Source organism: Eschrichtius robustus, chromosome 3, assembly GCF_028021215.1.
Source record: "Eschrichtius robustus isolate mEscRob2 chromosome 3, mEscRob2.pri, whole genome shotgun sequence".
In the NCBI taxonomy this organism is placed as follows: Eukaryota; Metazoa; Chordata; class Mammalia; order Artiodactyla; family Eschrichtiidae; genus Eschrichtius; species Eschrichtius robustus.
The window spans coordinates 160,762,574-160,788,512 of NC_090826.1; the positions used below are offsets into that span (position 1 = coordinate 160,762,574).

The 25,939-nt window shown below is 35.2% G+C and overlaps 1 protein-coding gene across 10 annotated transcripts in view; it reads right to left on the reverse strand.

Moving 5' to 3' along the window:
* The window catches only part of CEP170 (centrosomal protein 170), a 146,601-nt gene that overhangs the window by 48,666 nt on the left and 71,996 nt on the right, over window positions 1-25,939 (reverse strand). For 7 of the 10 annotated variants that reach the window (XM_068541669.1, XM_068541667.1, XM_068541668.1 and 4 more), the window contains 6 exons: window positions 22,276-22,331; window positions 22,017-22,179; window positions 20,781-20,915; window positions 6,176-6,652; window positions 1,932-2,095; window positions 1,452-1,745 (listed from right to left, as the gene is read on the reverse strand). In XM_068541669.1, coding sequence (XP_068397770.1) covers window positions 1,452-1,745; window positions 1,932-2,095; window positions 6,176-6,652; window positions 20,781-20,915; window positions 22,017-22,179; window positions 22,276-22,331 — 1,289 coding nt within the window. The remainder of the gene's footprint in view (window positions 1-1,451; window positions 1,746-1,931; window positions 2,096-6,175; window positions 6,653-20,780; window positions 20,916-22,016; window positions 22,180-22,275; window positions 22,332-25,939) is intronic. The other 3 variants (XM_068541676.1, XM_068541675.1, XM_068541677.1) reach the window with 1 other exon arrangement.

Below are 25,939 nucleotides of genomic sequence, written 5' to 3' on the forward strand. Positions count from 1 at the left end.
GCCACAACTAGAGAAAGCCCGCAGGCAGCAACGAAGACCCAATGCAGCCAAAAATAAATAAATAAATTAAAAAAAAAAAAAGTAAACATAAATCCAGGGCTTCCCTGGTGGCAGAGTGGTTAAGAATCCGCTTGCCAATGCAGGGGACACAGGTTCGAGCCCTGGCCGGGGAAGATCCCACATGCCGCGGAGCAACTAAGCCCATGTGCCACAACTACCGAGACTGTGCTCTAGAGCCCGCGAGCCACAACTACTGAGCCCGCATGCAACAACTACTGAAGCCCGTGCACCTAGAGCCCATGCTCCACAACAAGAGAAGCCACCACAACGAGAAGCCTGCGCACTGCAACCGAGAGTAGCCCCCGCTCGCCGCAACTAGAGAAAGCCCGCGCGCAGAAACGAAGACCCAACGCAGCCAAAAATAAATAAAATAATTAAATTTATATATATTAAAAAAAAGTAAACGTAAGTCCTAATAATTTTCCTGTATCCCCAAGGGTTATTTACCTTGTCTACTCTCTAAAAGACCACTATGTAAACTCATCATCTGAACCAGTGCATCTCAAATGTTAATGTGCATATGAACCCTCCTTTAAAGCAGATTCTGATTCAGTATGTTTAAGATGGGCCTGAGATTTTGTATTTCTAACAAGCTCCCTAATGATGCTAATGCTGCTCACGTGCTGAGTAACAAGAACTTAAACAAGAGATTAATGTTTAGCCAAATTTATGTTTCTATCTTCCAGGGGATAAAATATACAGCTGATTCTAAAGTCAACCTTCCATTACTGGAAGCAAAACTACTTTTTAAATCATACAACAATCATTATACACATTAACCAATAACATCAAAAAACAAATCTGAAATGTAAATAATCATCATGACTAGGTATACACTTGGTTAAACTCAGAGTATCATAAACACACTGATTTTGTTTTTATACACTTTTCTATCACCACAGACAGCACTGAATAGAAATTAAGGGAAGAAACTAAGGAAAAAGAACAAAATTGATTAAAACATATGTATTTTCATCTGCTTCCAAAATGAAATTAGTAGGCAGGAAACCTTTGTTTATTATCAGTTAATGTTCATGTTTATATTAACAGAGTCATAGCAATCTGGTTTTGATTTTTAGTTTTTAAATAAATGCAAAGTGAGAATGGCCAAAGTATAGCATTTGAAAAGTCAATCTTAAATTTATACAACTTTAAAAGGTCCAATCAGCTTATACGTACAGGACTTTACATATGAAACTCGGGAAAATTCAGAATATAAGCAGAATAAACTCAGAAAGCATTTTGGTCTTATTGTTAGTCTTGCAGTTCCCTAACAAAATCCTAAAGTTTCAAGAAACTGACTACATGAAAACATTTTATACTCTCTAGTAATTTCCAATAGTAATACACCACGAGAAAACTAATATCATACCCAAATTTCAATTATTTACCTTGTCAATCATTTTTCTTGCTTCCACTTCCTCACTGTTGGGATTCTCTAACTCAATGGTATAAGTACCCTTGTCACTTTGGTCATCATCATTATCCTTTTCAGAAGCAGCAGAAGTAGCTTGATTTTTTAACATTTTATCCATCTCCTGGCTTGGTCTGTGCCCCAGACTCCCTGAACTTCTTAATAATGCAGTTTGTAGGAAGGGAATTGACACCGATGGCTCCTCTGATTTCTGTTTTAACAATTTCCCATGTGGAACACCATGCCCCCCTCTGTGGTGCGCAGAGCTAGTCTGTAAAGACAAAGAAACCACTTTGGCATCTGCTGTTGGAGATTTTGTTTTTTCAAGTTTTGTATGTGGTGCTGTATAAGTAGTTTCCTGACACAAGATTCCCGTACTGTGAGTAAAAGAATATGACCTTCTTTTTCTGGGACTGTCTTCATCAAAGAATGCAATCATAAAAGCAGTTTGACTTACAACAGCTTGGTCTTGATGCTTTTCAGTAGCCTGGGCCTTCTGTAGCTTTTTCTGTTCTGAATGGTGGCGCCTTAAGTGTTCCTCAAGAGTTGCACGTTTGCTACAGCGCCTGTGAGCCCCAGCATTTTCTGAGTCACTTTGTGTACCATCATCATGTTTATTTCCTGGACACAAAAAAGAAACCGCATAATAGAGAAGGAAAAAATCCCATGTAGAAAATTAGAAGCACATACAAAGGTGCTGCTTGTTTTGCCCCCTTCCCCTTTTCAATCAAAAGTCATATGTTCTTTTCAGTAACAGGCTCTGCAAACTTCCCTCAACTGCAATGCTTACATTCAAATTTTATCAACCAACAATGGGTCCTCTATAAACAACTGAATAGGATTACTTTTCTTTCTCCAAATTTTAACTTTATAATGGTTCACCAATGCCTTAACAGATAAGCAATGCTATATCATCTGTGACAGTCTGTATTTATAACATTAAACATTTATCCTGCCTTTAAACCTTATACCTTATTTAAGCAATCAAAAATTTATTTTTAGCATTAGAGAGAAAAAGACAGAAAAAAGTGTGATCCCACTGAAGTGCTTATCATTACACAGGAAAAGAGAATGCAAATGCCATAAAAAATGTGATGAAACTTAACTTTCAGTGACGTTCAAAACTTCCAAAAGTATAGCATACCTTGCCTTTTTAATATAAAAATGCAAATTTGTAGTTTCCACCAATTATTGTACAATTCTTTACAAACATCTTTCTAGCTATGAGAATTTTTGCAATTTTGCATGTGTGCTCATTTAAACTCTGGTGGCTTCAGCGAGTTAAATAAAGCATGCTAAAAGGCCTAGCATGGAAAAGCGCAGTCTATGAAATCCTACATAAATCTACCAGACAAATGGCATGGTGCTAAATATAACTAGATAAAAATATGTCTTCTCTGTTAAGCATATAGAGTCAAGTTAGAATACTGTAGTTGAATTTTGAAAACATCAGCTTCCTACCAGAGGTTTTTTTGTTACCCTTCATAGTTCTATTAGGGATTAAATGTGAAAGTTTATTAAAATTACTTGATTTTTCACTGATTTAGAATTCTTATTATCTAAATAATAAGTACACTAGAAGAAAAAATCAAATTACAATTATTATATTATTATAGCATGAATTTAATGGAAAGTCAAGAGTTATTCCATGCATGTTTTAGATTGAATCACAAATGAGGGCTGAATCACAAATGAGGGCTTAAATGATAGCTCTTTAGAAGAAAGCTATAAATTACTCTAGTCAACCACGTGTATTCCAATACTTCCAGGACTAAATCTGAAATCTTTCTTCAAAGTAGCAACTACTGAAAATGCAATCTGAAAGGAAAAAAATGGTGTTTAATTTAATTAATGGAATTTGTGCCTTGGTAATTAAGCTAGGGATAGGCAGATGGAATGCAGAACCAAACAAAACTACTAGTTCAAATACAAAACTCATTAAAAACAGGACATTGTACAACCTATTTCATATTGCACTGGACGCACTGAAAAGGAATCCAGTTTGTGAGAGCTGTAAATAACTAAACTCCCACATTTCATGTGTAGTAAGACCAGACAACCCATATCACACACGTATACAATATGAAAATGCCATCTTTACAGAATTTAGTTCTTGTAACACCATACAAAAATTTGGCACTTATTTGGTGTCAGGTCCTTTCAGTATCTTTTCTTTAAGTTATAGGTTAAAAATTCTCTATAGATTAGCCATTTTCTTTTTTCAAAAATTATTATTCTTTTTGCATTTCTCAGTGTTATAGAAGATAACACATCTGATCAGAACTGCAATTTCTGTTCTTACTTAACAAAAAAAAAAAATCACTGGGAACTGTTCTTAACAAGATTCTTTCTGTTTTGTCTATTATTAATCAGGCATTAATATGTTGAAGTTCTTTCAGTATTTTTAAGGGTAGATTAGCTGTAACCTAGTCAGGAGTTGTGGCCAAAAAAAGCTGCAACTCTCCTAAAGGGTAAAAGTGTATGGGCTTTGTGAACATTATTCTCTTTAACTGTCCCAAAGCACGTGCACTTCACTCTTGCAGGAGCAAAGTTGTTTTGTTTTACTTACTTTCAAGTTTTTGACTAAGCAGTTGCTGAAAGTCTATTATTGTAAAATTGTTACAATTTGCTATACTTATATTTATCTAGAGACTAGATACATACTTTCGATTATCTTAAATTGTGGAAAATCTTTATCTAATGATGGCAGCTCTGACTTTGGGGAAAAGTAAAATGTCATTCATAAATATGTCTGAAGAAATAACATGGATCTATCTTGGATCAAAAATGAGTTATATTCACAAAGACATTTTCTTGGATGGTTTGTAAAATGGCCTGAAGGCAGCAAATCCAAAAGCAGGGTTCTAAGCAATAGCAACATACTAGAATGTATATCTACTTATAAATCAACTTTGAGGGATAATAATAATTTGTATAATTTCTGGTAAGGTTCTTAAATATCTAATAACGAATGTATAAATACAGTGTGAATGTGAGCATTAATGCCTCTATATGGAATCAAAATAACAGCTAAAACAGAAAATAGTTATTACAACTAAAAATACAGTTATAATAAAAGGATGTAACAAAAGTTTTTTGTTTTTCATTTTTATTTTTTATTTTTTGGCCACACTGAGTGGCATGCGGGATCTTAGTTCCCCCACCAGGGATGGAACTCGTGCTCCCTGCAGTGGAAGCACGGAGTCTTAACCACTGGAACTCCAGGGAAGTCCCATAAAGGTACTTTTTAACGGTGGCTTTTAAAAGGATATTTTAGCTCAGTTTTGTATGTTTATTAAGGGTGGTCTAAAAAAGACGTCATTTCTAAATATTCAAAGTTCACAGTACTTTTTACATTATACGAGGATATCAGTATTATCTTATCCAATTCATAAAAATGATCAACTTACAAATGGGTAGCTTTCATTTGTGAGCTTTAACCTATATATATCAATACAGGTATAGGTCTCAATTATATATTTGTTATTATCTAGTAGGAGTAAAGACAACAATCACATGTTAGAAGTTCATATGCCAGGTAATTGCTTATGATTATAATTAAATATAGAAATAGGCCCTGACAAAGAATTAGGTAGTCACACCATCTCACTATCCTGAAATGCCTTAGAAGTAAATCAGAAATAGGTATTTCTTCATTAGCTGAACAGAATCCCAAGCCATAAAGTACAGGTTAAACCAGGGTCAGTCTTGTCAATGATAGTGAAGTCATTCATTGTTTATTCAAATTACTGAGTACCTATCACATACTCAAGCCTCAGGAAAGAGATATAAGGTAAGTAATATGTAATCTCTGACCTCAACGAGTGTTCTTTTAAAGCTCTTTAACTTTTTGTATAGTAACAAAATGGTCAGATTAACATGCAATCTTTTCCCTTATAGACAGCTTGTTGAATAAAATTAAGATAGAGTAACGTAAAACTGTATTCAGAAAATTCTAAATTAATTTAATTAGCAAAATCAATGGAAAAAAATGATCAGTTGATACTTCGATGTACAGGTATAAAGAAAGATTTTACTAACTTTGGTCAAGTATTATACTAATAAAACATATATAATAATTATTTCACAAATAAACATTCAACTACAATTTTTACAAAAGTCTTACTAGTGAAAAAATTCTTAATTCAATTAATTCCCAGTATCTCTAAACAAAAAAATTTTTGTTTCATGACATGAGTAATAACCTGAGAACAGTTTGAAACACTCTACCAACAATGTGACTATATTACCAAAGTAGAACTGTCAGCCCATTATCCAATGGCTTAAAACTTTCAAAATCTACATACTGCCATTTTACAGGAAGCACATGATAGAGAAGAACAGAATTGAATATATCTTTTCCTTAAGTCAAGAAAATGATGAGAACTGCCTTCTAGGGAATTCCACTGGTGAACTGAATGAATCTTTTATTTCCATAAGAAAAAGAAACATATTTAATGGCATACATACAAATTTACAAAACCAATCTGGTTTTGGCAAGAAAATGAAGGCAGACTGTTTTGAATGAGTAAGTTGGATGTGGGCAGTATGGCTGGCTTTTGAGCTTTAAAATCAAATATAAACCTTCAAAAGTGCAGAAGCTTTATACCATATAGTTATTTATCTAATAGTAGTTTGGTAACTGTGAAGACTGAACTTTACCATAAAATAGCAAGTTCTAAAATGATCAATTCACTTTACCTTTCAACCTTTTTAAGTAAACTGGAACATCACTTTTAATACTTTTGGAATCCTCTTCTGATCTTTCCCATACCATCTGAGGAGGGTTGTTCTGTGCTAGCCAGTCAGCTACTTTGTTTTCCGGTGCCATCATTCCAGTTTGAATCCCTGGCAGGTCTTGAGTTCCAGGAGAAGACTTCTTTGATTTGTGGCGCTGATCAGAAGTAAATTTTGTCACATGATCTCTAATAGTTACTTTCCCTGGGGTACTGTCATCAAATTCAATGGTAAATGAAGCATGCCCTGCACCTGTTGTATGAGAACTTGGTGTGTCTTTTGTTGGGATTTCATGAATAGTACTCTCTGTTATTTGTGATGGTTGCTGAAATTCTTTTGTAGGGATTTCAAAATAACTTGGTTCCCTACAGAAAGGAAAAAGTACTTCTTCATTTGCAGCTGCAGATTGTTCCTCAACTTGCTTGGCATCTATGCTGCACCCTAATAAGAAAAATAAGAGAAAATTCAAAATATTTGGAAGCTTCTAGCACTTGAAGGAGTATAGTAATGGCCACTTGTATTATTCCATGGAAATCAGAAGGCAGATCATAGTCTGGATGAAAAAGAATGGCAAATGTCACAGAAGAGAAATAATTCTGATTATAAAGGTAGCATTCAGTTACCAATAGGAGATGCAAGATAAGCAGCAGCAGTGGTAAAGGATAGCAAAGAAGTTAAGAGGTGGACCTTGCATGGCTAGGTCCATATTTTTTTCCAACTTGGATCCAGAAATCATCAAAGTACCAAAGAACTGAAATCAAATGGAGATGGATATGCATGTTCAATGTACATATACAGAGAGATAGAAAAAAATATAAACTTCCTTATCAAGTAAGGAGGATGAAATATCTGAAATAGCTATGAAAGCAAGTAAATTTCCAAAGGAGAACAGGTGCTCAAATGAAGAAAGAAACATGATGTCAATATGTAAGCAATGTTCTGGACATAATGATTCCACTTACCATTCTTCACCATCACATTCAGAGACATTACTTTTAGAAGGACAAAAATAATATTACCAGGACAAAAATAATATTACCAATGTGTGATCCTTATAAGAAAATAGACACATTTTATAAAGAATAAAAGAATGAGTAAAGATAAAACATGTGGTTTGCTTGTGGCATTGCAAGCCAAGCAGCAGTATGAAAACAAGTTAAGTTAAAAATAGGCAATTCAGTTGCCAGCCAATTAATTCCAAAAGGAAATTCATGTACATTTCTATACAGCAGAATACATCCAAGTGTCAAAATCCTTGGAGGAAAGCTGAATTATAAATCTCAGATCAACAAGAGCTGGCATAAGTAAGCAATTCTGGAACACTATTCCTCTGTTGCCCCAGGGACAAATATGAAGGTATAAAGATAAATGCATTTATATATAAAATATGTGAAGGCACATAAATGAAAATGATAACTGAAATGCTTTAAGCAAATGCAAAAAAAATTTAAAGATTAAACTGCCCCGTTTTTTCAGGAAACAAAAGAACTATTATTAAGATGGTAAAGAGTGAATTCAAATGAAAAATATTTCCCTAAAGCTCAAAAAAGCATTCCTTTTAAAAACAGATAGAAAAACCATTTGCAGATAAATTATTAGGAAGGAAAGGCAATACGGGGGGGACAAGGTTGTTTCCAATCATTTTCTAATTAAGTGAAGTATTTGGTCTTGACACATTTTTTCAAATATTAAATACTGATGGGATTCTTCAGGTGCTATAATCAGTTTCTTAGCAATACCGTGAATGTGAAACAGTCATTAAGCTGTTTGCTTTTAGGTTACAGAAGAATGGGACAGCAACATCTCTGTAGTCAAATGTGTGGCATAGGGTATTAGAAGACATCAAGTTCCACTTCCAAAAAAAAAAAGTGAAAGCAAATTACACAGACAGTAAATAGAATATATAACAAAAACAATTTTCAACGTAAAAATTATCCTTTTCAAAATCTACTTTTTCTCACTACTGAAAATGAAAAAAGTGTATTAAAAACACTACACTGGGCTTCCCTGGTGGCGCAGTGGTTGGGGGTCTGCCTGCCGGTGCAGGGGACGCAGGTTTGAGCCCTGGTCTGGGAGGATCCCACATGCCGCGGAGCGGCTGGGCCCGTGAGCCATAATTACTGGGCCTGCGCATCTGGAGCTTGTGCTCCACAACAGGAGAGGCCGTGATGGTGAGAGGCCCGCGCACCGCGATGAAGAGTGGCCCCCGCTTGCCGCAGCTGGAGAGGGCCCTCGCTCAGAAACGAAGACCCAACACAGCCATAAATAAATAAATAAACATTAATTAATTAAACATCATTTAATAAAAAAAAAAACAAAAAAAAACACTACACTATCAAAGCAATAATTCTACACATTTTCTGGAGTAAGAGGATATACAGGATTCTTAATAACCTAAGTTACGTTTTAAAAATTTCTTTATTACAGAGTTCATTTATCTTTTCCTTAAAGTATCCACTTGAGTGTTTACTCTGAAGGCCTGTCACTTAAAATTTCCATGAGAGTAATATGCATTAACTACGTTACATATATTAATAAACTCATTAATGTTTTTATTATTTCATACATTGATTTATTTACTATATATCATGAACTGTACTTGATCAATTTCACACAGTACAACTGGTTTACAAACCTATCCTATAGGCTCTGATGCTTGCTCAAATTTGGCAAGTGATTTCTTGCAATTTTCAGCACCTTTAGGAGAATCTACTTTACAATTAATCTCCTAATATTCACTTTTCAGCTGTATTCTATTCAGAATCAAACCTGTTAGACCTGCCTTCTGCTGACTTCTCAGCTTCCATTCTATCCTTCTTGGATGGCTGTGTGGCTGACAGGGTCTTGGTGCTCCAGCCGGGTGTCAGACCTGAGCCTCTGAGGTGGGAGAGCCGAGTTCAGGACATCAGACCACCAGGGATGTCCCAGCCCCACGTAATATCAATCAGTGAGAGCTCTCCCAGAGATTTCCATCTCAATGCTAAGACTCAGCTCCATTCAATGACCAGCAAGCTCCAGTGCTGGACACCCTATGCCAAAAAACTAGCAAGACAGGAGCACATCCCCACCCATTAGCAGAGAGGCTGCCTAAAATCATAATAAGTTCACAGACACCCCAAAACACACCACTGGACACAGTCCTGCCCACCAGAAAGACAAGATCCAGCCTCATCCACCAGAACACAGGCACCATTCCCCTGCACCAGGAAGCCTACGCAATCAACTGAACCAACCATACCCACTGGGGGCAGACACCAAAAACAATGGGAACTATGAACCTGCAGCCTGTGAGAAGGAGACACCAAACACAGTAAGTTAAGCAAAATGAGAAGACAGAGAAACACGCAGCAGATGAAGGAGCAAGGTAAAAACCCACCAGACCAAACAAATGAAGAGGAAATAGGCAGTCTACCTGAAAAAGAATTCAGAGTAATGATACTAAAGATGATCCAAAATCTTGGAAATAGAATGGAGAAAATATAAGAAACGTTTAATAAGGACCTAGAAGAACTAAAGAGCAAACAAAGACAGATGAACACAGTAAATGAAATTAAAAATTCTCTAGAAGGAATCAATAGCAGAATAACTGAGGCAGAAGAATGCATAAGTGACCTGGAAGACAAAATAGTGGATATAACTACCGCAGAGCAGAATAAAGAAAAAAGAATGAAAAGAATTGAGAACAATCTCAGAGACCTCTGGGACAACATTAAACACACCAACATTCAAATTATAGGGGTCCCAGAAGAAAAAGAGAAAAAGAAAGGAAGAGAAAACATTTGAAGAGATTATAGCTGAAAACTTCTCTAATATGGGAATGGAAATAGTCAATCAAGTCCAGGAAGCGCTGAGACTCCCATACAGGAGAAATCCAAGGAGAAACATGCCAAGACACATATTAATCAAACTATCAAAAATTAAATACATAGAAAAAATATTGAAAGCAGCAAGGGAAAAACAACAAATAAGATACAAGGGGGGCTTCCCAGGTGGCGCAGTGGTTAAGAATCTGCCTGCCAATGCAGGGGACACGGGTTCGAGCCCTGGTCTGGGAAGATCCCACATGCCGCGGAGCAACTAGGCCCGTGAGCAACAACTACTGAGCCTGCGCGTCTGGAGCCTGTGCTCCGCAACGGGAGAGGCCGCGACGGTGAGAGGCCCGCGCACCACGATGAAGAGTGGCCCCCGCTCTCCGCAACTGGAGAAAGCCCTTGCACAGAAACGAAGACCCAACACAGCCAAAAATAAATATAAATTAATTAATTAATTAAAGAAACATTAAAAAAAAAAAAAAAAAAAAGATACAAGGGAATCCCCATAAGGTTAACAGCTTATGTTTCAGCAGAAACTGCAAGCCAGAAGGAAGTAGCAGGACATACTTAAAGTGATGAAAGGGAAAAACCTAAAACCAAGATTACTCTACCCAGCAAGGATTTCATTCAGATTTGACGGAGAAATTAAAACCTTTACAGACAAGCAAAAGCTAAGAGAATTCAGCACCACCAAACCAGCTTTACAACAAATGTTAAAGGAACTTCTCTAGGCAGGAAACACGAGACAAGGAAAAGACCTACAATAACAAAGCAAAAACAATTAAGAAAATGGTAACAGGAACATACATATCAACAATTACCTTAAATATAAATGGATTAAATGCTCCAACCAAAAGACACAGACCGGATGAATGGATACAAAAACAAGACCCATATATAGGCTGTGTACAGAGACCCACTTCAGACCTAGGAAAACGTACAGACTGAAAGAGAGGGGATGGAAAAAGATATTCCATGCAAATAGAAATCAAAAGAAAGCTGGTGTAGCAATTCTCATATCAGACAAAATAGACTTTAAAATAAGACTATTACAAGAGACAAAGAAGACACTACATAATGATCAAGGGATCAATCCAAGAAGAAGATATACCAATTGTAAATATTTATGCACCCAACATAGGAGCACCTCAATACACAGGCAATTGCTAACAGCCATAAAAGGGGAAATCGACAGTAACACAATCAGAGTAGGGGACTTTAACACCCCACTTTCACCAATGGACAGATCAACCAAAATGAAAATAAATAAGGAAACACAAGCTTCAAATGTTACATTAAACAAGATGGATTTAACTGATATTTATAGGACATTCCATCCAAAAGCAACAGAATACACTTTCTTCTCAAGTACTCATGGAACGTTCTCCATGGTAGATCATATCTTGGGTCACAAATCAAGCCTTGGTAAATTTAAGAAAACTGAAATCATATCAAGTATCTTTCCCGACCACAATGCTATGAGACAATATCAATTACAGGAAAAAAACTGTAAAACAACTAACACATGGAGGCTAAACAGTACGCTATTAAACAACCAAGAGATCACTGAAGAAACCAAGAGGAAATTACAAAATACCTAGAAACAAATGATAATGAAAACATGATGACCCAAAACCTATGGGATGCAGCAAAGGCAGTTCTAAAAAGGAAGTCTATAGCAATACAATCCTACCTCAAGAAACAAGAAAAATCTCAAATAAACAACCTAAACTTACACCGAAAGCAATTAGAGAAAGAGAACAAAAAACCCCCAAAGTTAGCAGAAGGAAAGAAATCATAAATATGAGATCAGAAATAAATGAAAAAGAAATGAAGGAAACAATAGCAAAGATCAATAAAACTAAAAGCTGGTTCTTTGAGAAGATAAACAAAATTGATAAACCATTAGACAGACTCAAGAAGAAAAAAAGGGAGAAGACTCAAATCAATAGAATTAGAAATGAAAAAGGAGAAGTAACAACTGACACTCCAGAGATACAAAGGATCATGAGAGATTACTACAAGCAACTATATGCCAATAAAATGGACAACCTGGAAGTAATGAACAAATTCTTAGAAAAGCCCAACCTTTCGAGACTGAACCAGGAAGAAACAGAAAATATAAGCAGACCAATCACAAACACTGAACTTGAAACTGTGATTAAAAATCTTCCAACAAACAAAAGCCCAGGACCAGATGGCTTCACAGACGAATTCTATCAAACATTTAGAGAAGAGCTAACACCTATCCTACTCAAACTCTTCCAAGATATAGTAGAGGGAGGAACACTCCCAAACTCATTCTACTAGGCCACCGTCACCCAGATACCAAAACCAGACAAAGATGTCACAAAAAAAGAAAACTACAAGCCAATATCACTGATGAACATAGATGCAAAAATCCTCAACAAAATACTAGCAAACAGAATCCAACAGCACATTAAAAGGATCATACACCATGATCAAGTGGGGTTTATCCCAAGAATGCAAGGACTCTTCAATATATGCAAATCAATCAATGTGATAAACCATATTAACAAATTGAAGGAGAAAATCCATATGATCATCTCAACAGATGCAGAAAAAGCTTTTGACAAAATTCAACACCCTTTTATGATAAAAACTCTCAAGCAAGTGGGCATAGAGGGAACTTACCTCAACATAATAAAGGCCATATATGACAAACCCACAGCCAACATCGTTCTCAATGGTGAAAAACTGAAAACATTTCCTCTAAGATCAGGAACAAGACAAGGTTGCCCACTCTCACCACTATTATTCAACATAGTTTTGGAAGTTTTAGCCACAGCAGTCAGAGAAGAAAATGAAATAAAAGGAATCCAAATCAGAAAAGAAGAATTAAGGTGTCACTGTTTGAAGATGACATGATACTATACATAGAGAATCCTAAAGATGCTGCTAGAAAACTACTAGAGCTAATCAATGAATTTGGTAAAGTAGCAGGATACAACATTAATGCACAGAAATCTCTTGCATTCCTATACACTAATGATGAAAAATATGAAAGAGAAATTAAGGGAACACTCCCATTTACCATTGCAACAAAAAGAATAAAATATCTAGGAATAAACCTACCTAAGGAGACAAAAGACCTGTATGCAGAAAACTATAAGACACTGATGAAAGAAATTAAAGATGACACAAACAGATGGAGAGATATACCATGTTCTTGGACTGGAGGAGTCAACACTGTGAAAATGACTCTACTACCCAAAGCAATCTACAGATTCAATGCCATCCCTATCAAACTAGCAATGGCATTTTTCACAGAACTAGAATAAAAATTTCACAATTTGTGTGGAAACACAGAAGACCCCAAAGAGCCAAAGCAATCCTGCGAAAGAAAAACAGAGCTGGAGGAATTAGGCTCCCTGAATTCAGACTATACTACAAAGCTACAGTAATCAAGACAGTATGGTACTGGCACAAAAACAGAAATATAGATCAATGGAACAGGACAGAAAGCCCAGAGATAAACCCAGGCACATACGGTCACCTTATCTTTGATAAAGGAGGCAAGAACATACAATGGAGAAAAGACAGCCTCTTCAATAAGTGGTGCTGGGAAAACTGGACAGCTACATGTGAAAGAATGAAATTAGAACACTCCCTAACACCATACACACAAAAAAAACTCAAAATGCATTAACGACCTAAATGTAAGGCCAGACAGTATAAAACTCTTAGAGGAAAACATAGGCAGAACACTCTGTGACATAAATCACAGCAAGATCCTTTTTGACCCACCTCCTAGAGAAACGGAAATAAAAACAAAAACGCAGAAATGGGACCTAACGAAACTTAAAAGCTTTTGCACAGCAAAGGAAACCATAAACAAGACGAAAAGACAACCCTCAGAATGGGAGAAAATATTTGCAAATGAAGCAACTGACAAAGCATTATCTCCAAAATATACAAGCAGCTCACACAGCTCAATATCAAAAAAACAAACAACCCAATCCAAAAACAGGCAGAAGACCTAAATAGACATTTCTCCAAAGAAGATATACAGATGGCCTACAGACACATGAAAGGATGGATGCTCAGCGTCAGTAATCATTAGAGAAATACAAATCAAAACCAGAATGTGGTATCACCTCACACCATTCCGAATGGGCATCATCAAAAAATCTACAAACAAAAAATGCTGGAGAGGGTGTGGAGGAAAGGGAACCCTCTTACACTGTTGGTGGGAATGTAAATTGATAGAGCCACTATGAAGAATAGTATGGAGGTTCCTTATAATACTAAAAATAGAAGTACCATACGTCCCAGCAATCCCAGTACTGGGCATATACCCTGAGAAAACCATAATTCAAAAAAAGTCATGTTCCACAATGGTCCTTGCAGCACTATTTACAATAGCCAGGACATGGGAGTAACCTAGGTGTCCATCTACAGATGAATGGATAAAGAAGATGTGGCACATATATACAATGGAATATTACTCATCCATAAAAAGAAATGAAATTGAGTTATTTGTAGTGAGGTGGATGGACCTAGAATCTGTCATACAGAGTGAAGTAAGTCAGAAAGAGAAAAACAAATACCATACGCTAACATGTATAAATGGAATCTAAAAAAAAAAAAAAAAGTTCTGAAGAACCTAGGGGCAGCACAGGAATAAAGATGCAGACATAGAGAATGGACTTGAGGACACAGGGAGAAAGAAGGATAAGCTGGGACGAAGTGAGAGAGTGGCATGGACATATATACACTACCAAATGTAAAACAGACAGCTAGTGGGAAGCAGCCACATAGCACAGGGAGATCAGCTTGGTGGTTTGTGACCACCTAGAGGGGTGGGAGGGACACGCAAGAGGGAGGGGATATGGGGATGTAAGCATATGTATCGCTGATTCACTTCGTCATACAGCAGAAACTAACACAATGTAAAGCAATTATACTCCAATAAAGATGTTAAATAAATAAATAAATAAATAAATAAATAAATAATAAATAAATAAACCTATCCTATCTATCGTCATTTATTCATTCAGTCATTCATTTTGCTTTCCACGTCCTTACAGGTAACAGAGTAACCCTGAAGACAAGGGTTAGTAGTTTCCTACTACCACTACCTGAATACCCAAATAAAATGATGTGGCTGAACTATGAAGGAATAACTACAAAAAGCTGGCCCAGGGGTATAGCATTTATCATTTACTTGTCATTCACAATTCAAATGAGTATGTTCCCAATTTTCCTCCCTTGTGAAAAAAACTTCACATTTAATACTGACATACTTTTAATATGCTTTCACATTATAACACATTAAAAAAGCAGAGATCAACAACTGCACATAACTACTTTTAAGATTATTATTTTCTAAGTTAGTCCTACTTCAAAACTGCCTTTACTCCAAGGATTAGAAACCCTGAGACTTATACAAGTTAACACTAATTTAACCAAAAATCGCTTATCTAACAATGTCAAGCAGCACAACAGAGTGGAAAGGCAGCATATATGATATGATTAGTGGAAAGTAGGGAGAAGATTTGAAATCAGGTTAAGTCCTGTCTCTATCAGTCCTTAATTCTCATTTTCCTCATTGTAAAATGAGAAAATAATATCTACCCATAAGATTGTTGTGAAGATTCAGTGAGATAAGTTATCCAGAAAAAGTCTGGCACAAAGTAGGCACAAAAATAAATGTTTCTCTTACTTTTCCTCCTCCAACTCTTCAACATATCTAATTAGGGAAACAAGAAACTAAAACCCAAAATCTAACTCTAAAATAAAAAACCCAAGACAGATATGACAACACCTATATCCTCATATTTGTGATCTTTACTACCAGGAAAGTCCTTCATTGAGAACCTTTTTTTGACTATTTACTCAGATTACATGTGGCAAATCTGGAGGGGATGTTAAAGCAAGGATTAAGGTCAGACATATTGCACTAAGAAGAGTCAAGTGGTCGAGATAAGTCAAAAAACAATCAAGAGCAGACACATGCCTCAAAAACACAGTAGTTCAGAACCATTCATTAAGTATATGGAGCAAACAGTCTTACATACTTCAAGTCTCCCAAAGGCATCACTGTAATGTATCACAGTTCAATCACTGATGTTCATAATGATGCTTCTGAGTCATAAAGCAAACATTTAAATTATATTCAGCCTTCTGTGCTTAAGAAGGCAATGACATTGGTAATTCATTTAATAGAAATTTAGGAAATGGTTAAACTTAAAAAAAAATTTCAGTTGTAAAAGTAAAGTTCAGTCATCTGGAAAATTCATTATGTAGAGGAATTCATTTCTCTGAAGATGATAAAACCAGATCAACTGTGGGCCTAGTATATTTGGGAATTGTATGCCCACTAGAAAAATTATTAGGGGTCTTCTAAATTAATATAGAAAAATAAAACAGCTTTCCTCTCTCAGTACACTGGCAAAACATATTCTGAAATTTATGAATTTAACATGCATTTCTCTTCAAAACCTATTTTGTTTATACTAAAGTAAACTAAATTATATACTAAAATACTAATATTTTATTTATACCAATATTTTATTATTAATCTCAATTGCTAGATATTTAAAAGTATTTAATAACTGATTATGCTAGAATTAATTATGTTTATCTAAATCAGAAGAGCAATACCCTTAAATTCTTAAGGTATTTTATGATTGTGTGACCTTCCAGGGAACCTTATAATATACATAATTCAGAAAATATGTTCCCTTCATTCTTCTGTACTAAATTAAATGAAATATTAAGCTATTTCGAGATAATAAAGACTATAATTATGTAGGCAAATTCTGCTTAAGATATCCATCCAACCTAGTATATTCAAGTACTTCAAATTACAAAGACTGGGAAACTCCTTTTACCAAAAAGGAACTACAACTCAAAAGTTTTCAAATTTAGTTTAATTAGACTAAAAATCAGTGTAAAAGACCCAAAAATCTACTCTTCACAGTTGTACACACCTTTTCAAAATGTATGCAACACTTAAAGGCCTTTAATTGTAACCTAAAAAATGTTTAAACTGTTTAAACCAAGTTAGAAGGTAGAAGAGCATACCTGAACTAAAATGAGGACAAATTCTCCTTTAATAGGACTCAAATATTCACACAATTTCAGGAGAACTTGATTGCTCTAATATTTGCTTCTAGGTTTCTTTGGGCTTTAAGGTAAATTGGTAGGAGATTCTGGATACACATGGACCCACAGAAAGGGACATAAAAAGTTAACTAGGTAGTAGATACTCTATTATCCTTTCTGGAATGCTCACTTTTCAAAATAAATACTAAGATTTTACATTCTAAAAATTGGTAACCAAGAAGCAAATCACTTTTTGCTTTTACCAAAAAAGCATGCTTAGAGAACAAATAAACTAATCATTTATATTTCATAATCTGAAACACTACAAAAAATGTTAATTTCAAAATGACCAAGTGAAATAGCATTCAATATACATTTTCAAATTTGATTCTACAATATCTGCTGGCATCATAAATTATTTCAGATTAGTAAACTGTTTATCTCACCCTATATTTTAAAAAACTACAAATGATAAATCTGGAACAATAACATCCTCACTAATATAAGAAAGCAAATGAGACTCTCATTAAGGCTTTTAATCAGCTGAATCTGACAGAGTGCTTCAAGTTACTTAACAAAAGACGTACATCACTTAATTCCCTCTAACTCAAAAATAATCCCAAGATTATGAGACAGCTTTTGTCATCTGGCAGAAAAGATACTCAATGAGACATGGCACACTAGCTGGTAATCATCTAAGAATTTAGTTTCATTCACACGGATGAAATTACTACTGGATGCTTCACAGTTTGAAATTCATTTCATTACACTTGGGTATGAGAGATCAATTTTTTTTGTCAATTTGGTTTTGGAGTGCTTGTTTTAATCTTTATACTCTACGAAGTATATTCTTTTGGAGTGAATCTGTGTGTGTGTGTGTGTGTGTGTGTGTGTGTGTGTGTGTGTGTAATGATGGCTGAAATGTTAACTGTTTGTGGTTAAGAGCATGGACTCGAGAGTCAGGCTACCTGGGTTCGAATCCCAGCTACACTATTTGCTAGCAGGGTGACCTTGTGAATAAATTCACATCACCTTGCCGCCGTTTCCTTATTTATAAAATGGGGATGATAACAGTAACTACTTTTAGGTATTGCTGTGAGAGGATTAAATGATTAAACATATGCAGGGCACTAAGAAGAGTGTCTGGATAAAGCAAGCACCACTGAAGTGCTAGCTGTTGTTAATAAATCATGGTTTTGTCTCCAGTACAAAAATTACATTTACTGTATTTCCATTTATTGTAATTACATTCATTGTATTCTAGAAGATATGTATTTCAGATTTCAAAAGTTGTTTTGTTTGTGAGGGTGGAAGGATCTTTAATGGCTAGATAAACTCAGTAATACAATTATTTTCAGAATTTGGCAACAGTTAAATTCTGCTGTGTTTTCTTCTAAGTTAACCACCTAATTATTGGTACATTTTTTTTCTCACTCTCCCCCCTCTCTCTCTCCCTTCCTTTCTCTCTCTCTCCCCCTCCCCTTCTCTCTCTCCCTCTCTCTCTTTCTCCTAGTTGGCTCTAGTACACAATGATAAAATAATATGGGATCCCTGAAGTAAGGAACTTATAGTTTAGATGAGAAGGCATACACACAAAATACTGAAGGAAAGTGTTACATATTAGCAATACATATAAACAGACATATCCTTTAGAATTTTATACTACCTGATTTATGTGTATACATGTCTATGGGAGAACAGCAGGCAGGAATTAGTCTACTTTATGTGGAAATGCACTGGGAGAGAGCACTGTACAACTGGTAGTGGGTTACAAGGCTAAGGAAAGTGGAACAAAATTAGAGAGAACTTTGACATAATATCTATTTGGCAAGCAAAAGGAAGCTACTGTAGTTTCTTAAAGAAAGGAAATAAACGGCAGCTTAGATTTATTATACAAAATTAACTGCAGAAGGGTTGAAACTGGAAATAGTTCAATTATGATTCAATGGAAAAAAAGGGCAACAGAAGTAGGCAATATAATAGATGAGGTGAAAGGAAGGGAAGACACAAAGATTTCATATAAAGTAGACATTCTTGACTGCCTTCCAAAATGCATTTCCTGTTCCTCCCTCCTAAAAGAACTCCAACATTCCCAGGTATCTCTAACTCTTTCCTGATACAGCTCATGTGCCTTAGGGGAAAACTAACCCCATATTCAGCTTCAGGATGGGTACGATTGGCTTAAGGATAATCTCATAACCCTTGCCAGGGATTGGTTCAGAAATAAGCAGGTGACCTACTCCTGAACCCATGAGAGGCCAATGAGATGACAAATGTGTTGAAAACTTTGGGGAAAGTCTCCAGGGGTTCTTCTAGAAGCGACCTTTGCTATTTCCCACTGGATGTGATCAAAGTAGCATGCACTCCAACTGCTACTGGCAAGCAGCCTATGAGTACGAGGGGAAACTCCCTCAGTATGCAGCCACTGTGAATAGAAGGGCAGAGTCCGAGAGAAAATAGCTAGCTGATGATACCATTGAGATGCTGCATTAACCAATGCTGAAGAGGTTCAGTTATTTATTTAAGCCAGTAGATTTCCTTCCTGTTTAGTCTCAGGTGGTATTTCTATTATTTGCATTTGAGGGTATGCTAAATAATACTAAGTTTCTGAGCTTGAACATGAAGAAAAAACCGTGTTGGCCACAGAAACAAGGAAACTGAGATGGGAATTTATTTGCAAAGTTCACAACTTTCAGTTTGGGGCACTTTGAGATCAAATTGATAAGGCCAGCTTTCTAAGACTTGTATCCTGGTAAAATTAGAGCATATTTAAGAACCAGTGCTCTTATTCTCCAGCTAAGAAAAATCTCTTATTTATCTTGTAGAATTATGGTCAAAGGTAGAAAGTTGACAGGACTTCTGATGGAATCTATCCTTGACTCAGAGTCAAAGCTGGCTTTCCATACTGCTCCCTGGTGCTTGTATTTAATTCCTCCAGTTCTAATCCTTATCTGCTATTATCACGGAAACTGGTTGTTCATCCTTCAGTGTAGATGTCCTTGTCAAGTCCTTGTGTGATAGACAACTGATACCTCCATTTATTTCCTGGAAATCTTGATTTTCTGGCTTTTCACTTAGTTCATTACTAAACTTCTCCAGCAACAAAAGATTATGTTCCTTGACTATTAATCTGAGAATGTGATCTAGAATTATTTCTTCATTCTGGCTGCTGAACAGCTAATCTTGTTGCTAACATACCCCAACAAATTGGGCACACTGAGATTTTAAAGAAGTTTTAAACTTCATACAACATTTTGAACATAATAAAAAATTTTCATTTAAAAATATGATTATATGTTTGTGAATCTAATGAAAACACACAAAACTAGTTTGTAGTTACTATTTTGGTATAATTAAAACATTTTAATAATTATTTAAAAATACTTAAAATGCCCAATTATATTATTTAACTATATATCAAGTTTTAACACCCTCATAAATAAGTTACATAAGGAAAAATATTTTAAATAAAAGTGATTTACAAAGATATTAGAATTAATACTTTATGAGAGAATCATTCATAATAAATAAATTTAATTTAAAATGACGTCATTAAAACATTCATCAACTATTTTTATCATATTAAAGAATAGGAGACATCTCTTTTAAGGGTAGACAGATTTTTGCTTTGATGATAAGTTCTTCCTAAAATACCTACTTAATGTCATAGTCTGAGATTTTTTTACCTGATGTTCCAGTTTCACGATTTTTCTCTTCAGGTTTGCCATTTGACTTGAAAGCTCTTTGTTCATCCACCTCATCATCCCCCCACCATGATGGCTGCCCATATAATGGAGTACCACGGGGCATAGCAGAAGTATCTGGAAAGAGGTGGGAAAAATCTGTCTAAAGCATATGAAACAGGAAAAAAAATGCTTTTGCAGAATGCTAGAATTGCCCTGTTGATTTATTAAATGAAAAAGTACAGCTGACCCCTGAACAACACGGGGTTAGGAGCCTCAACCCTCCCTGCAGTTGAAAATTCGAGTATAACTTATAGTCAGCCTTCCAAGTCCACAGTCCCCCCATATATGCAGTTCCACATTCGTAGATTCAACTAAAGTGGACCCTGTAGTATTGTAGTGTTTACTACTGAAAAATAATCTGCATAAGTGGAACTGCATAGTTCAAAGCAGTGTTGTTCAAGGGTCAACTGTATAGTCTAGATAGCTGAAAAGCACTCTAAGTTGAATAACTTAGTATTTGTGAATCTCATTCAATATTGAACATGATGAAATAAATGAAATTCTGCACTGGCTATTATCTAAGTAATGTAAACCGCTATAGCCCAATAGCTTTTTGTCAAAGTGTAATTAGTTCTTTGGTATACAGAAATGGCTCATAAATCTAAATATGAAAGACAAAACTAAATTTTCGTATAAGTGACCATTTTTTATTTTTTATTAAAACCTAAGGGCATTGCACAGTAACTAAATTTAAACTAGTTGTTAACTGGACTAACAGATTTATATTTGAGCAATCTGGTAATGTCTAGCAGTTTTAAAAATTGCTTTTGTATGAATGGGATTATCTATATAAAATATTTTTTACAGTTCCTGGAATACTATAAATACAATAATTATGATGATGTAGGCATTACTGGACATTTCCTTTTCATTCATTTCAGTTACAATCCAGAAAAAAAAGTAGCAAACATGAAATAATAAAAATACTATAAGGCAAATTATATGTACTTTCCTCAAATATTTAAACATATTAAACACACCTACATACAACTGCCATATAATTATATGTTTTATAATGCTTTCTAATGAAGCACTGGCTGCATTAAAACCCACTCTGAAATTGTCATTATTATCATTCATTATTTTTATAAGGGTATGGCCAAGCTTTTGAGAACATAGCATGCAATTTCTTCATAATCGAGTATAAATATGATATTTTGAAAGAGGTTAACTTACCTATGGCTTTTTCCTCAGATTTTAGTGCTTCTGTAGCTTTGTGCGGCACTTCTGCCATGGTATCTGCTACCTTTGAATCTATGCTTTTGGCACATGCAGATTTCAATAATTCTGATTCTGAAGATTTTTGGGACAATTGAAGCTGAATGGTAAACTTCTCGTGCTATAAAACATTTTAAAATGGAAGTGAAATATACATGAGTGAAATCAACCCTAGTAAATGGTAGATTTACGAAAGAAATAAGTAAAATCTTTTTACCTTTAGAGCTTCTTCAGGGACCCTCATTTCTCCTCGTACTACAGTGAAAAGATTTGTATGTATTCAGGGCTAAGGAAGAATATAATTTCAAAATTCTGATAATCAAGCTTAAAATGATCAAAGGTAATATAGAAATTGTCCTATTTTCTACAGGTAGTTACAGTAGAATGACTATATTCTCTTTAAGAATTAAATGTTAAAATATGCTCACAAATATAAAAATTTCATTTTTAAATACTAAATAAAATCTTAAAATCTAGCAAGTAATTCTAAACTTAGGTGATCATGGCCTTCAAGAAGCGAATAACTGGATGATTAATTGAAGCACAAAAGACATTTTCAGTTCTCACTAACAATAATATGACCACAAAGAGAAAGTAGCTGGATCAAATTATATTGATAGCTAATCACAAAAATCTAAAAAGAAGTACATCATCAGTGATTACCCAACAGTAAATCCTGAAGGAATTCAATTACTCCTACTTCACAAGCATTGATAAAATGAAGTTCATCTTGAAAGTGCAAAAGAAATGTTATAATTAGGGTCTTAACAGCAACTACAACCACTCCTTCCCCCCATGAATTGCAATCGGGGTCATACTACATTATCAAACAACTGATTCTATACAGATTAGAACCAAAAGCTAGATATAATGAATGCTTTCATTATTATACAAAAAAGAACAATGCCTCTGTATATTAAAAAGATCTTTCACTAAACAGTAGAGGTCACATTTCTCACCATTACTTAACCCTGTAATGAAAGGACTTTTATAACCACATAGTAAATTCTAGTCTTCTTTACCAATTCAGAGCACCCGTGACTTCAAGGGTAGAAAGCTTTAATTACCACGTGGGAGAAAAACAGACTTCCCATGCATAACAAGCAGTAAACTTGTTAACGAGTATTTGACCGATAGTTCTACTCATTAAAATAATAAAAACTCAGAATTTTTTAGAATTGTAAAGCGCTTTGGGAATATCCTGTTCAATTCCATTAACCCGCCTTCCCATTCTATAGATGAGGAACTTGAGGACTAATGGGGCAGAACCCAAGATAACAAGCTATTCAACTGAATACCAGGTGCAGGGGTTTCCTATCAGTTTACATTGCTTCCTATAACTGTGAAATAATAAAATTTTCCTTTTTTGTTATTTACATATGCTGATATACATTTGTTGGTATATATGACAATATACAGTTCATAACTAAGTATAGCTAATAAAAAGTAAAAATCTAGTAACTTTGTTTTACCCCCAAGAAACTTATTAACAGCTGGAGAAGATTCATAGCATTCCTACATTTTCAATGTTAAACACAGCACCTTAAAAATATTGAAAGCCATTTCTATTTTTTTCAACGGGAAACAAATGATTTTAGCCTGTTGTGAGTGTTTTCTGATGCTTCTAGATTCTCCTGGGAGGGCTTTTAAGGCTATTCCTCAAGGCTAGTCTGGGGTATTCTCTTTAGATTTAGACTTTTTTAAGATCAAGGAAAACTTATAAGAGGGTGTAACTCATAGGTTCGCACACTTTACCTTACCAAAAAACTCCTGTGTGGGGCACCAAAGCCCTCAAAAATCCTTCTGTTTAGGTCATGAATTTACCTGAGAACTCTGGTATGACTACGAGATTTTGAGACTGCCCTAACCTCAGCTTTTCCCTCCAAAGCTACTATCTTCCTAGTGGTACAGACCCAGGTAACTGTTTCTAACTTGGTTAATTCAGAAAAATGACAATCTAAGGTACAATTAGTTATGATGTCAATAAGTTACAAAATATACAATACAGTAATATTAACTATAGTTGTATGTCAATTATATCTCAAAAAATTCCAGAAGAAAGTTACATGCTTACTTAAATCTTGCTTACTAAAAATCATTAATCTTTATAGATTATTTCCGCATTCCTTTAAATAAGAAACAACTGAAAACCAGACAAAATACATAAAACCATGGTCTGCAAGACAATCAACACCAGGTAACAAAAGACCACTGTCTTGAGTGAAGAGGAACAAAGCAAAGTGAGCGCAATCACTGCCCCAACTCACTACCTTAAGAGAGCTTCCAAGTCACACTGCAAGGATGGGTAATCCAGGCAGAACCTGGCAGACTCTCTGAGCTGTGGAAGACAGAGGGTTGAGAGTCTAGGGAGACCAAGGTGACTAGAGTTGATGGGACTGAGTACTGAAGAGAAGAGAGCTGCACAGAGACAGAATTCCAGAGACTGTTACAGGGACTTGCTCAAGTATTCAGCTGAATACTGATCAGCACATTCATTTGAGAAACGACTGGGACAAGAACCACTTGAAAGTATTAGAGTGCCCAGTGCTCAAGCAGAGCCAGAAATAGTGTCTAATTACAACAGCCAAGCTGGAAAACCTCATGTATCATGAGCCACTGGATAAAGCAGGGATTGGTAAATTGTTTCTACAAAGGGGCAGACAGTAAACATTTTGAGGGCCATATGGTCTCTGTTGCAACTACTCAACTCTGCTGTGGTAGTATAAAAGCGGCCATAGAAATATGTAAGTGAGTGTATATTGCTGTGTGCCAATAAAACTTTATTTACAAATACAGCCTGAGAGTCAGATTTACCAATAGTTTTGCTGACCCCTACAGCAGAGTATACAGAAAGACCTTGCCTCTGTAGTGGGGAATTAATTAACCCCAGACTAATCTTAGAAGCCTAACAAATCTTAAAAGCAAGACTCAACATGATGAAATTGTTTCCAAGTAACCTGTTTCGCAGAACAAAGCTCAAAAATATTTATAGGAATCCAAAAATATGCATATAATACTCAACAAGGTAAAAATTCACAATGTCTGCCATTCAGTCAAAACTTACAGTGAATGCAAAAAACAATCAAAACTGACCCAGAACTGACACAGATGTCAACAAACATGTTAACACAGTTATCATATTGTTTAAAAAAAATAAGTAGAGACTTGGAAGATACCAAAAACAAAATCCAAATTGAACTTCTAGAGCTGAAAACTATACTGGATGGGTTAACTGCAGATTAGACACAGCCAAAGAAAAGTTTAGTAAACAATAATAACAACCCAAATTGAAACGCAGAGAGAACAGATAATTATTAAAAAATAATAAATAGAGCCTCAGTAAGCTAGGAGACAACTTCAAGTAGGCTAATATACATTTACTTGAAGTCTTTGGAAAAAAAATAGGGAGGACGGAAAAAAAAGATTTGAAGAAATAATGGTTGAAATTTTTTCTAAATTTGATTAAAAGTATAAACCCACATATCCAAGAAGCTCAAAAATCCTCAAGCACAAGAAACATGAAGAAAACTACACAAAGGCACATCATAATCAAACTGCTCAAAACCAGGGGAAAAGGGAACCAATGCAAGTGAGAATACAGTGGAGCAACAACTTTAAAGTAACTGAAAGAAAAGAAATGTCATTTAGAATTCTATGCCCAGAAAAAATAACTTCCAATAACTAAAATGAAATGCTTTTCCAGACATAAAAAAGATGAACGAATTCATCACCAGCAGTGCCATACTATAACAAATATTATAGGAAGTTCTTTACATAGAAAGAAAATGATACTAGATGAAAACATGGATCTATAAAAAAGGATGAAGAGCACAAGAAATGGTAGCTACATTGGTTTAAGATATGAGTACAATGGCCATAAA